At 38.6% G+C, this 14,400-nt stretch overlaps 1 protein-coding gene across 1 annotated transcript; it reads right to left on the reverse strand.

Annotated features, from left to right (window-relative positions):
- Positions 1 to 4,128: 4,128 nt before the first annotated feature.
- LOC104221713 (vicilin Jug r 2.0101-like) lies at positions 4,129 to 8,902 on the reverse strand. Its single transcript, XM_009772834.2, has 7 exons — positions 8,368 to 8,902; positions 6,274 to 7,170; positions 6,006 to 6,181; positions 5,605 to 5,685; positions 5,239 to 5,508; positions 4,684 to 5,011; positions 4,129 to 4,561 (listed from the first exon to the last, which is right to left on the reverse strand). Exons 1-7 carry the CDS (start codon positions 8,795 to 8,797, stop codon positions 4,353 to 4,355), a joined length of 2,391 nt encoding a protein of 796 aa, XP_009771136.1. The 5' UTR covers positions 8,798 to 8,902; the 3' UTR covers positions 4,129 to 4,352.
- Between the last annotated feature and the right edge of the window lie 5,498 nt (positions 8,903 to 14,400).

Here is a 14,400-nt window from a genome sequence, read left to right on the forward strand (position 1 = left end):
GACGATAGTATTGCTAAGGTACGTTTTCAGTTACCCCATTTTCAATATTATGAATCAAACTAACGCTTGCAGGCAATGGCCAAGGGAAAGTATGACTATTAGGTCTGGAAGCACGCATTACACTCTTTTTCCCTTGGACCGATTTTGTCCCAAATTGGTTTTCTGGCAAGGTTTTTAATGAGGCAACAGTGGATCGTGCTAATATAGATTCAAAGATCGGTTTAAAATTGGAGTTAATGGTTGCATTAATAGTATCCGAGCCCACTCAATGGTCGACCTCAAATACGGGGGGCCATCACCCTCGGGTTAGACTTCTTAGCAAGGAAAGAAGGGAATTTTGTATTTGAACAGCTTAGGCTTGGTGGTTAGGATTCATTTTAAGGGCCAAATAGTTAAATGAACCATGCCCGCATAGGACATTGTAGCCATAATACAAGCTTTTACTCGCTTTAGTTCATGTACTTTACACACAGAAATAAAAGAAAGCATGCCTTGCTATTACATATTTTTGCCTTGCAAAGCATCGAGCCTACGGGCCATCCCTACTTAGGGACTATCGAGCCCAAGGGCTATCCCCTCTCTGGGACTATCATCCAAAATAAGTTCGGGCATCTCGGGCTATCAGATCCCGGAGGCACAAAATCTATTAGGTAGTGCCTAAACCCAAAAGGCTACGATCATGGTAAGAAATAGCTTGGAGACGTCCGAAGCCCGAAATCAAATCATAAGGCCTTCAATAAAAATTCAAAACCTGCCAAAAGGTTACCCTCGACAAAAGCATCGTCTAAGAAGACCTAAACATTCTCAAAACAATTCCGGTCGCTTCGAGTTTTCAACACATCAAGCAAATAAAAAATTGTATCGAGGCCAAGTTCTGATTGAACCTCCGAAAAACAAACGACTTATTACTACATTAGATTCTATGCTAAGGCATTAAATATATTTGCAAGAATAAAGAACATGAAAAGATGCTAAAACAATTGAAATTTCCAAAGGAGAAAATTTTATATATTCTGGAATATCTTTACAAAGGCCCAACAAAAACGGCCTCAACAAAATATATATACAGGATACAAAAACAAAAAAATATCCTAAGGCATCTACGCCTGATGTTCACCGGAACCCGACTCATTACCAGAACCATCGGGGCCTTTGGGTTCTTCAGAGCCCTCGAAGCCCTCTTCACCTCGTGGTTCAGCTAGCTTCTTGGCCTCGAACTCAAGTCTATTTGCCTCCTCAATCTCGGCATATATGATGAAGCCTCTGGCATGAATTTCTTCGAGGGTCTCCCTTCGGGATAGCCGCCTCACGTACTCAGCAGTAGTCTTTAGGTGGCCTCGTTTGCTTCAACATCGGCCTTGTATTGAGCCACTATTTCGTTAGCATCAGTCGAGATTGCTTCTGACCTGGACCTCGTTGTTTCGAGATCCTAACCAAGGGCATCCTGTTCAGCGATGGCCGAGCCCAGTCGTGCTTGGAGGTCCTCATTTTGCTGAGCCCGTGTATCAGCCTTCTCCTTCGCTACCCGGAGTTGAACTTCTACCGAAGAAAGCTTTGTCTGGTCGGTTTCCTTGCAGATCCATTTTGTTCTTCCACCCGTCGGCCATAGCTTGGATCTCATCCATCTCCTTTCGAAGCTGGTCAATCTGGTCGATATTTTGCTGGACCTGCGAGGTTTGGTCGTTAGCCACTGTGACTAGTTCCTCGTTTCTAACTTTGAAGACCTTTACCTTTTCAACCAAGTCGGTATGCTCCCGACTTAGGTCCGATACCTCTTTCTGGTCCCGTACTCGGACGAAGCATCTCTGCCAGCTCAGTTCTCGGTCTTCATCGATGCTTGAGAAGGGGGCCTTGCTGACCCGACGAGTAAGCTCGATCAGTTCCCCTCGAAACATTCAGGGACTGTATAATCGGAGTAGGTGGTCGATCGTGAACCGACGAGACTCGATCTTGTTCACGAAGTAGCGGAGGCACACCTCGTACCTCTTGCAAAACTAGAACGATGGGGTCCATTGTGCCCAGTGTGAAGGGATAAGTGTAAACACTTAAATACCCCTCTACGTGAGTAGTAATGGCTTCCTAGGACCCCCGGGAATGAACACTGTCAAGGGAGACTCAGCGGCCGATTCATTAGCAACCACAACTGGGGAAACTGTTTCAAGGGCAACCACTTCAGTACCAGCGACCGCTTGAGAAGATGAAGAGGCAACTTGTTGAGGAACGATTTTCGATGTTTTAGCCATTGTCATCTGGGGGAGTGTTTTGAAAATTTGAGGAAAGAATGCAAAGTTTTGGAGATAAAGAACAGAGTATGAAGATATAGGAAAAATCTAGTAATTCCTATGGAAATTAAAGAACAAGGACGAAGATATGAAGGTTTGAAGAAAGTTTGATGATGGCTGGAAAGCTCGAAGGTAGTAATTTAGTCGAAAAGTAGAAATAGAACAAAGGAGGAAGCTTTTATATGGAAACAACCGACACTTCACATTCGGGGGCAACCTGTCGATGAGTGACATGTGTCCGAAGTCATAATGACGCGACAGATGGGACATTTTGGTTCCCTTGTCGTAACGTACGAAGGAAAGAACCAGAGTCATCTGTCATTTCCATCGTTTCGGCAAGCCTACTCTTTGAGAAATGAGGGGAAATAATCAAGCCCACTAAGCACCTCGATTTCCTGATGAGGCAAACGGAGCAGGAGCATGACCTTAAGAAGTTGGAGTCAGAACAAGGAGCCTATCGTATCGGGGCTCGAGCAACACACCTGCCCTCGGGGGCCTCGGGATCACGTCCCCCGGGACCGGTTCGAGCCTCAAGACCTCAGAGAGCATTACCAAACAACCGCACACGACTAACAAAAGGGCCGTGATGTCCGTGCCCAACCGGATATCACATCGTGAATCTTGGCACGTATCGACAGAAAATAAGTGATTAGCGAAATGGAAGATTTTTACCTTTCTTAGGAGTGTACTTAGGGTAAAACTCCCCTAAAATATAAAGGGGAGGCTTATTACTTCCTCAATTTCATATTAAATGAGGTACTTTCCTTTTTAGTCTGTTTCAAAACAAATGACACACTTCTGAATTTGGAAATAATTCAACTTTAAACTCTTTCATTTTACTCATTTACCCTTAATGAGAAGCTTTTATAGCTACACAAATATCATGGCCCCACAAACTTTACACCTTAAGCTTTTAAGACCACAAGTTTCAAAAGCCTTATTCTTTTTTCTTAAACTCCGTGCCGAGTCAAACTACCTCATATAATATAAAACGGAGGGAGTATTTATCAAGGACATTGCAACACGCATACCAAGGCAATTTACTTCTATTTTCTCTATTATTCAAAGTTCTTATTTTTGTCCATAAGTTCTTCATAGACACAAGCTCGGAACTGAAGGCAGGTTCCTCATTGAGCCATTAACCGAGCCAGGAATCACTTTTATCGTTGGTTTGGCCATTTATTACGTCTTTCATTTACTTAATCTAATGTCATTAATCACTAATATTGAATTAATTCACATATTCTTAAACCCGCGTATAAATTTAATTGCTATATGTTTTTTTAAGGGTAAAAACATATGACATGATATATTTTTATTAGATGCAAATAAGAAAGTATCAATCTTTTCTAAAGAGACCCAAAAGAAAAGTACCATATAAAATGAAGGGAGAATTAATTTTGATTCCTGAAAGTTGTGAAAGTTTAAGGACTAGTAAAAGTTAAACAGAAAAACCAGAAACAACGTTGCGCATTCAGAAACAAAACTGTTTCCAAACTCTCTTCGATTTGTTTGCCGTGGGAGACTATTATATGCAAAATTTTGGTGATTAATATTGAATTGGAGAAGCCATGTTCATGTGCTCTGAAGTTGATGCTCCTATTTGATATAGGTAGTAATTTCATTTTCCAGTTACTTCTTGTGACTTTGTTACTTCCGTAAAGGAAGTCAAAATCTTCTTTTCCCATACCGAAGTCAAAATCTTCTTTTCCCATACGGAAGTCAAAATCTTCTTTTCCCATGTAGTATATACATATCTAACTATAAATCACGCGATTTTCCAACACATTTTCCCGAAAAGAAAGGAATACGAGGAGCTCAGAGCAAGGTACTCATTCTTTAGGGTTAAAAGGGGAGTTTTATTTATATTTCACATAACTTACATAGCACATGATAAAGAACTACAAGAAGCCAAAAACATTTACAACCTTAGCTTAGAAGGAAGACCCACATCCACATTTATTTGTAGTAGTTATATCAGTACTACTCTGAGAGTCTTTATTTATTTACTCACAAAGCTCTCGGTTCTCACAGCTGCATCATTACTAGTGCCTCGTGCAAATCTACAACTTAGAAAACGAAGTCCCAAATTGAAGACAGATACTGTTGTCCTCTTCCTTCTTCACCCCTCTCCCTCTGCCGCTGGCCGCGCTGTTCTGGTCCTGCCACAAAGAAAGATTGATCTTGCCTCTGCAAGATTTCTTCTACCTCCTTTCCAGGCATATTGAATGAAATCTCCTTGGCCTCTCTGTCCACATTTCTCCATATGTTTTGTTGTCCTAAAATTTCAAACCAGCCAAAGAATTTTAGACACTCTCACAACATGTTAAAATACACTAGTACCGTAAAATTTCACAACGTCAATACACAAATACTGTAAAATAAGAGGAAACTGATATACCTGCAAGGAAGTTCTTTCTGTTGTTATGAGCATTGACGCCGAAACCAACAATCCTGAGATTTGAACCTCCAGTGGCTATAAAGGTAATAGGATGGCCGGCAGGGACAACTAAAACATCACCAGCTGATAAAGTTCCACGAACTTTCTGGTAATGGACATCTCCACCTTCTTGTTCTTCTGATTCTTGTTCTCTCCTTCCTCCACGGGACCCTTGCCTCTGGCTTTGGGTACCAAGATGAGGACATGCCATTTCAAAACGCCCAGTTCCTTCTACAACCATTGCCAACCTTGTTGACCTTGTATTGTAGTATGGTAGTACCATTCCACCCTGCAATTATGTTTCAAATTTTATCTTACAATTCACTAAGAACTAAAACAAAATTTGGGGTTGACACTGTTAAATTTGAATGTTATTGGGTAGTTGCAGGTAACTAAACCATAACAGATGAAATAGTAAAAGTCTAAATAACGTTCTAGAACTGGCTAAAACACATTGATATTGATAAGTAATTAAAGATTACATTATTTTGATTAGTTAACTATGAAAAGCCTTACATGGTTGATGTTCATGAAAGCAACAGCAGCATCCAAATCCCTCAACTGTTCAAATCTGTCTGGAGATGCTTCAAAGAACTTCCCAAATTTGTTACTGATTAATGGGCGTTCTTTCAACGGATTAAAAGGACCTGTTGTCTGACCCTTAGTTTGTTGCTTAGTGGAGCGCGAAGCGTGTTCGCTTATTGCTCTAATTTGCTCTTCAGATGCTTTGATTACTATCCCCTGTTTTTGTTGCCCAAATAGCCTCTCTAACCTGTCCCTTGGGGTCTAATGAATAATAATAAACAAAATACACTCTGAGAATAAAAATGATCGAGTGAAATATTAAATAATTGAATACTCCTATCAATTAAGCGGGCTTACATTGAAAGCAGTCTCCAGGATATCGCTGCTGAAAGCTCTGTAGAAGGATTCTGGATTCTGACCTCCAGCACTGAAGAATTCCTGAACCAAGATAAACTACATCAGTATTCACAAATTGTAGGTAGCATCTAATATCAGTTGACCAATTTTAAAGGTGAAACTAGAAATATTGAACAATTATAAAATACCCCGTCCCAATAACTTTTTGAAGTTACTTTAAAACTCCTCTCAAAGTGAAAATTTTGGAGGCTGTTATCTTGAATACTTCTACACCAAGTCCTGATTTGACTAATTCTAACTAATGAAGATAGAAATACTCATAAGCAATAGCCCCAAAATTTAAACTAATTGTTGAGAATAATTTGGTTTTGTCACGCAACATATAATACTACTATTATTACCTGGAATTGGCCAGGGGTATTGACAGCCTGGGCTAGCACGTAAACAAAGAACCTTTCATTGTTATCCCTGTTGAGCATGTAGATTGTTGAACCAGCATTAACTCTGATTACATCTCCATGCTCCAAGTTGAAGGAGTTCTTCTCATCCTGTTCTGCTATACTTATGGTTCCTCTTCCTGAAAAGAAAGTTAACATTACTGTAATTACCATTTCACTTGGTTTTAATTAATACTCAAAGAACATAAGCAAAATGGAAATAATTAATTACCTCTAACCACAACAAATATGGCTTCAGCATCACAATGATGAGGAAGCATGAAAGACAGAGGCTCAAATTCAATTACTGCAACTCGGTAGTTTTCTATTCCTCGGAGTAGTTCAGATCTTTCGGTGAATTTCTGAAGGACTCGAAAATCACCATGCGTGGCTCTGAATCGTGACCTAAACCTCTGAGATTCAAACAAGTAGGGGTTGTTCTCTTCTTCTCTTTCTCTTTGTGGGTTCTCCCTTTCTTCTCCAGTCTCCTGGCCACGTCCTTGTTGTTCTTGCTCTCTCCTGAACTCTTCCTCGCAACGTTGTTGGCACCGTCTCTGTTGTTGTCGTCCCTGTTCCTGTTGCTGACATCTCTGCTGACACACTCTGAATCTCCTTTGGGGGTCACGGCCTTGATTATTTTCTTCGCTCTCCTCGCGGCCTCGTTGTTGTTCTTGTTCTCTCCTGTATTCTTGCTCGCAACGTTGTTGGCACTGTCTCTGTTGTTGGCCTTGTTCTTGTCTTTGGCACCTCTGCTGGCATTCTCTGAATCTCCTATCGGGCTCACGTTGGCCTCGTCCTTGATTTTCTTCTAGGATCTCCTCCGAGCCACCACGTTGTTGTTCTTGCTCTCTCCTGTATTCTTGCTCACAACGTTGTTGGCACCGTCTCTGTTGTTGGCCCTGTTCTTGTCTTTGGCATCTCTGTTGGCACTCTCTAAATCTCTCCTCAGGTTCGCGTTGGCCTCGTCCTTGATTTTCTTCTATGATCTCCCCTTGGCCGCGGCGTTGTTGTTCTTGCTCTCTTCTGTACTCTTGCTCACAACGTTGTTGGCATTGTTTCTGTTGTTGACCATGTTCTTGTGTTTGACATCTCTGTTGGCATTCTCTGAATCTCCTCTCCGGTTCACGACCTGTTAGACAAGAAACAATAAATAAAAAAGAATTTAAGAAAGGCAGTTTATTTATTTATTTGTGGTGTTAGTTATTCCTCCATTCAAATTTACGTGAACCTATTTGACTAGGCACGGAGTTTAAAAAAAATGAAAGACTTTTGAAATTTGTGGTCCTAAACAAGTCAAAAAGGGCCAGAGTATTTGTGTGGTTATAAAAAAGCTTCTCATTAAGGGTAAGGGTAAGTTGAAGCTAAATTGTTAGCAAATTTAGAGAGTGATCATTCTTTTTGAAATGACCAAAAAGAAAATATGTCTCATAAATTTAATATTTTCGCATACACGTATGTATATGTTGCTATTGCTAAATGCTAAGATAAAGGAGACATGCATGCATGGTACCACTTTATACTAGACAGACTAACTATTTCCTAAGACACAATCCGATTTCTAGTGCCTTGACGGTGATTTTGGACCCAAAATTATAATAATTTTTTAAATAAAATTTATATATTTAAAGACAATAGAAAAAATAATAGTATAAGTTAAAATAATTAATAATTTAAAATATTTAAAAGGCATGTAACAAACTTATAATTAAAAGGTAATATAAGCTAAATAAAATAATTTAAAATATATGTAAAATGCATATAATAAACTTATAATCAAAAGTAATACTCCCTCCATTTCAGTTTACGTGAAACTATTTTTCTTTTGGTCCGTTCCGTTTCAGTTTACGTGAAACTATTATCTTTTTGGTCCGTTCCGTTTCAGTTTATGTGAAACTATTATCTTTTTGGTCCGTTTCAAAAAAATGACCAATTTTACGCTCTAACGAACAGAAGGAATATAAGTTAAAATAATTAATAATTTTAAATATTTAAAATGCATATAATTAAATTATGATCAAAGTAAAGCTCGTATAATCCTAGAAGAACGGTAACACCCAATTAGCTACATGAATTGAGGAGAAGATTACTTTTTAAGGGCATAAAATTTGTGAACTTTTTTCTAAGGACATAAAACTTCCAATTTTAAAATTTACATAATTAAAAATATGTAAAAAGTTAATATAAAACTATGTGAATTAATAAGATAAGCCACACTAATTAAACACTCAAAATGCTTTTAAAAAGCATTTGCTAAACGGTAATAAAGAAAAACTCTTTCTACTGTTTCACATAAAATAAAATAGTTCGAGTATAACAATCACCATACCTTCTCGTCCTTGATTATCTTCTCCAGTCTGGTGGCCACGATGTTGTTGTTGTTGTTCTCTCCGATACTCCTGCTCACAACGTTGTTGGCACTGTCTCTGCTGTCCATGTTCTTGCCTCTGACAACGTTCCTGGCACTCTCTGTAAATTCTTTCGGGGTCACGGTGATGAGTCGGTATGTCCTCAATCACTTCTTCAGATTTCTCCCTGTGTTGACGTTCATAACGCAAAACACAGCTTCTCTGACACTGGAGTTGCTGTTCAGGGCTTTCTTGTCTTTCTTTCTGAACCTGGCATTGCCTTAAGCAACTCTCGAGCTCGCGCCTCGGATCTTGGCCCCAAGGGTTTTCATCATCACATTGAGAAGCAAGGAAAAGAGAAAGGATCAAGAAGAAGAGAAACAAAAGCTTCGATTTGGTGAAAATCGCCATAATTATTGAACTGTGATGGAGAAGTGTTGATGGGGACGAAGAGAAGTGGATTTTGTTCGTGGGGATTTATAGTGGAGAAAGATGAGTTTGAGACATTGCATGCATGCATGCAAATTGACAAGTGTTGATAATGAAGAGAACGAAGAGTAACGTGGAGAAGAAAATGAAGTGAACAAGTGGAAGTGTGATAAGGCTAGCTAGGTAACTGCGTGCATGTCACGTGAGTACGGTGTACGGACAATTTGTAAACGACATGAACGTAGCTGGCACCGGAAATATGCGGCGAGTTGATAAGTATTGATGCTTTTGCTGATCGCTATCCCCTTTGTTTTTTCCATTACACCACATACAGCTTAGATATTATTGCACCGTATGCATTTAAAAATGGGTGGGTGAATGCGGAGAATTGAAGTAGTAAGTTTTCATTTTTCTCTTACTACAATACAAATTCAAGTATTAACTCACTAGTCTTTGAGCATAATTTAGCAGTGGAGAATTCTAGCAATAGCGTGGTGAGTTCTGCTGAATTCAATAATTTGAGATTGAACAAATATGTGTAAAAATCTTGTACAAACAAAGTTAAATTTAAATTTATATATATAGTTGTTTTTTTTTTTTAATTCAACACTCATGACGTTTAAATTTTCGTTAGTGCTGATATCCAACTTTACTGAAACGACACATATCACTCAAACATGAGAGATCGGCTAACATGTCGATGATTACATTAAGGACAAAACTACAGGGTTTGCTATAGACCCAAAAATGCTTATTGGAGTGTTATTTCCGTTGAGCCATTTGGTCGGAGAGCTAGTGACAGGGGAAACATAATGAGGCAGGTATTTGTCTTCATAAATCATAGTAGCAAAATAGCAAACAAACCAGTATAGCAAAATAACCGAATTAAGAAGATGTCACTGCTAGATCCAAAGTGAACACGTGAAGTAAACACTTGGCAACAACCACGCATGCAGAAAGGACGAAGGTTTGCCGCGGCATTGTGTCTTATATATGTGCAAATGCAAAAAATGACACTATTTGCTACATCCCACTGTGACAGAAGTAGAAGACATTCCGGCCTGGGGCAGATGCACTGTAATAAAAGCACGTCCAGACAATTTTTGTATAGATGCGTGTGTATTGTTAACTTTGTAGCTGAAACGATTTTAAAAGAGGGGTTATATTTATGCTTTTACTTTTAAAAATAGTTTATATTTAAATTTTATTATATTATTCGATCCGATACAATTAGATCTTTTTATAATAGTATTTTTACACAATAGTGACTAGTAGTATTTAATATAAAAGTCAAAAATTTAGGACCCAATATTTTATGTTACATTTTATCTTTTTATAACAACTTTTTACCCATAACAATAATATCCATCTTTATAGCAGTACGCTCTTTGTAGCATTACACTTCTATAACAGTGATGTTTTATACTGTAATGCCACACAAGAGCGTGGGTGATTTGTGTGGTGCACAGATTATAGAAGGACCTGGTTCTTCTATGTGTTCCTTATACTACTATTGCGGAAATAATAAATGCAAAAAGTAAAGAACACAAATATTTTTACGTGAAAAAAGACCGTCTCAAAAGGTGAAAAAACCACGACCTACTACTCAGTAGGATTTTTTCCCAACACTTCACTAAATCACTGAGTCAAAACAGTATTTACAAAATTCTTTATAAACCTAAGGACTACCTCTAATCTCGTTGTGGCAACCAGCCTCTAACTGTTTCGACAACGTCAAGTTAACTCTAACTTGAATACTCAGAGTACCTAATACAATTACTTCTAGATAAAGCTAAATACAATTTGAAAACACCTACTACAATGAAACTAGAATAAAAGACAGACACTTGGAACTAGTTCTTCTATCTGGTTCATGTAGCTTCAGGTTCGCACACTTGAATTACACAAGAATTGCTTGCAATATGCCTTGCTATTTTCCCCTCAACTCACGTTTAACTTCAGTTTTTGTGCGTCCTTATAAAATGAGAACATCCTGTAATTTATAGAGTTAGTAGAATAGGAAATAACTAGAGTTCCAATGCTATACTCTTCCTTGGTGGAAGAGTTCTAGTTATTTTCAACTTTTAACTCCTCCCATAAATTCTCTTCTAGTAAGGAGTCATTCTCCTTATCATTTATGCAACCTTTTCGATCAAGATATATTAGATATAATAACTTAAGGTTGTCTCCTTCACGTACATCCCTTATGCTAGAATTTGCCCGTTACTGTGTACAATGTCTATGGACCTAGTTCATGGTTGAGTTTCTTTGTCAACCATCAAAACAAACTTCACTTGGGCCAACAAATATCCCCTTTTTGATGATGACAAACTCTGTGCTTTTCATAAGCATAAGCCCTGTTTCAACTCAGCTCAACATCAACACAAAGTTAGAACACTTTTCATTTTAAAATCACTAATCATTAAGGACCAGGTTCATTAGGTTATAAACATCGCAGTCCCAAAGTAGAAGCACAACCTATCTTCCCCTTTTTGGCATCATAAAAAAGTTACATAATTATGTTAAATAACCAGAGTTTAACAGAAATTACTCATGGCCACCTGAGCTACTTCAAATGAAATCATGAAGTTAAATCTCATTTATCAATCTAATGATATTAGCCATCTAAGAAGCATCAACAAATAGTTAGAGCACAAAAATAGTTGATTATCATTGATACTAGTCATCCACAAAGCATAAAGAGAAATAAATACACTAGATCATGAGCAAAAGAAATAAAAAAAATCCTATTCGGGTCACTGGTTGGTTTAACTAGGCTAGGAGGTCTTAAGGCTATGAAGGACTAGGTTCTTTGTTCTTGGCTTGGAGCAGTTTTAGCATATCATGAAGAATGCCATCATTCATCTCGTTATCATTTGCCAGCTCAGCTCTGAGAGAATCTCTCTCAGTTTCTACTTCTTGCAACCTCATTTTCAGCATTTCAATTTTAGCATCTTTAGCCTCACTTTCTTGCACCACAGCTCGCACTTTGCTATTCAAGGTACTTTTTTGGATGAATGAGGTTCTTTGGGGGTGGTGTGGACTTCATATTCATAAGCAGTCATAGTGCTTGCCCTAAAGTGATCCTTTCTTGTACAAACTTTCCATTTCTTGATAGGTACTTTGAAGTGTGCAAGTACAACCGTGAGAATAAAACCATAGGGTATGACATGAGTTTTGGTGCCAGTTAGAACATTATCAAGAAGCTGGATAATAAATCCAAGCCAATTGATTTGCCTTCCACTGTCCAGACATTCCATAAGGACCATGTCCATTAATGTGGCAATGTACCTCCTTTCCTGCCTAGGCAGCAAAACTTTGTTAACAAATTCGAACAACACTTTGTGGGTGGGCTTCATATCACTTTTGTTTATGGCCTTGGGCTGAAGTTCTTCTTCATCGTCACCGAACTTCCTTGTAATGGCATGGGAGGTAGGGAGGTTCTCTAGACTTGTCCATTTGAGCTTGTTGTAATCATTGTACCCTTCAGAAGGTACACCTAAGATCTCTCCCAATTCCTTGTCATCAAAACTCACTGTCACCCCCTTCACCACACTGGTGACTATGCCATTTTTGATCTCACAATTTGCCATGAACTCCACAATCTTAGTTCTTGCAAGTTTCCCATCAATCTAAAGGACCATGTTCTTCCAACCCTGCAATTATAACTTCTCCAGCAACATCAATATGCCTTCCTCTAGGAGTGGAAAACGAGCGGTCGGGTCGGATATGGTTCGAGTCGAAAACGGGTAATAAAAAAATAGATCAATTATCTGACTCGACCCATATTTAATACGGATAAAAAATGGGTTAACCGACAGATAATAGGGTTAACCATATTATCCATGAATTCTAGCACATGATCACTTTTGGGAGAATTCTTAGTCTCCCTAACTTGAGGAACCCCTAATTTGAGGCTTTACAAATGTAAAAGTTAGACCCATTGGTTATCCATTTTCTAAATAGATAATATGGTTCTTATCCATATTTTGACCCATTTTTTAAAAAGTTTATTATCCAACCTATTTTTTAGTGGAAAATATGGGTGGTTAACTATTTTCTTTTAACCATTTTGCCACCCCTACCTTCCTTCTCCAAGTCCATGAGGAGTCTACCTTTCAAGATGGTTCTCTTCCTAAACATAGCCATCTTGTCTTTCTCAGCATCATCATCATCATCATCATCATCATCATCATCATCTTCTTCTTCTTCTTCTTCTTCTTCTTCTTCTTCTTCTTCTTCTTCTCCACTCCATTCTTCTTCCTCCACAACTTTCACATTCTAGATTTCAATGCAGACCTAGTTCTTTTAGCCAAAGTAGAGGGCTCTGCAGACTTTGTTTTTGAAACAAACTTCTTTGTGGAAGTCTTGGCTTTCTTTGCCTTTGGAGTCACAACCTCCATTTCTTATGCCTCCTCTTCATCACGAAGAACCAAGTCCATCTCTTCAATCTCAACTGCCTCAACAGGCTCAACCACCTTCTCCTTTCCCTTAGAAGCAATTTTTCTCTTACTTTCTTCTAAGGTCTTTTCCAGTTCAGCCTCACTCTGCTTCTTCTGACTCCTTGTAGCTCTCTCTCTTATAGAAGGAGTCTTTACAGGGATAGACGAGACAAACTTTCTTTTCTTGTTTGCCCTAGAAGTACCAGGAATTTTAACTCCTAAACTCCTTTTCTTTTTAGGTAACTGTCAGACACCTTTTTTAGTAGGTCTGCAAGGGGTTCATGTTCAGATGGAATAGGTTCTTGAACATTCTTCCCCAATCTAACCAACCCTCAACAGCTTCTCCAGACCCACTTCCCTTTTTTCTCTCTCACATTTTCTTCTTTTCCGGCAGATTCTTCACTCCACACTACCATAGCATCTATTTCTTCAGTCAAACCAACAGGAGTGGGTGAAGATTTAGCCACTCCTTTTCCCACTCCTCTCATAGCACCTTGAGCACCCTCACTCTCCTTTTCTTTTCTCTTTTTATTTTTATCACCAATTATCCCAGACTCAGTTATTTCAACCCCAGCCACAGTTCCTACCAGAACAAACCAATTTTCTAGATTTGTAGCAACCTCAGAGATGATTTTAGGAGTAACTTTAGGGCCAGATATTACCTGCTCTATCTTAGAAGAAACAATTTCTTCCCCCTCAGTAGCAGACTTGAATGATTCATCAGATTTCTAGGGTTCTTCTTCCGACTCGCTTTCAATTGTTCATTAATTTTCTTGATTTTCTCTCCACCAACAACAACCTTGCGAGCCATCATCTTGAATCTTCCTTTCTTAGAGGTAGGTGTGGTTGAAGGTGTGATAGATGGTGTTGGTGTAGTTTCCTTGGGTGGTGATGAGGGATTTTGTTACGCCCCACAATATTATGATGATGTTACGCCTTGCAGTATTACTTTACGATGATGTTACGATTTGCAGTATTAAATTATGACGATGTTGCACCCTGTAGTATTGTACGTTGAATTTATCATAAGGTAATTAACATCAGTCCAAGGAAAAAATTATTTAGAGATTATAAGGATTATGCTATTTTAAAAAAGTGATGAGTAAGTTCATGAAGGTGAGATGGGAAACAAGTCAAAGAAAA

Source organism: Nicotiana sylvestris, chromosome 1 (assembly GCF_000393655.2).
Source record: "Nicotiana sylvestris chromosome 1, ASM39365v2, whole genome shotgun sequence".
Lineage (NCBI taxonomy): Eukaryota > Viridiplantae > Streptophyta > Magnoliopsida > Solanales > Solanaceae > Nicotiana > Nicotiana sylvestris.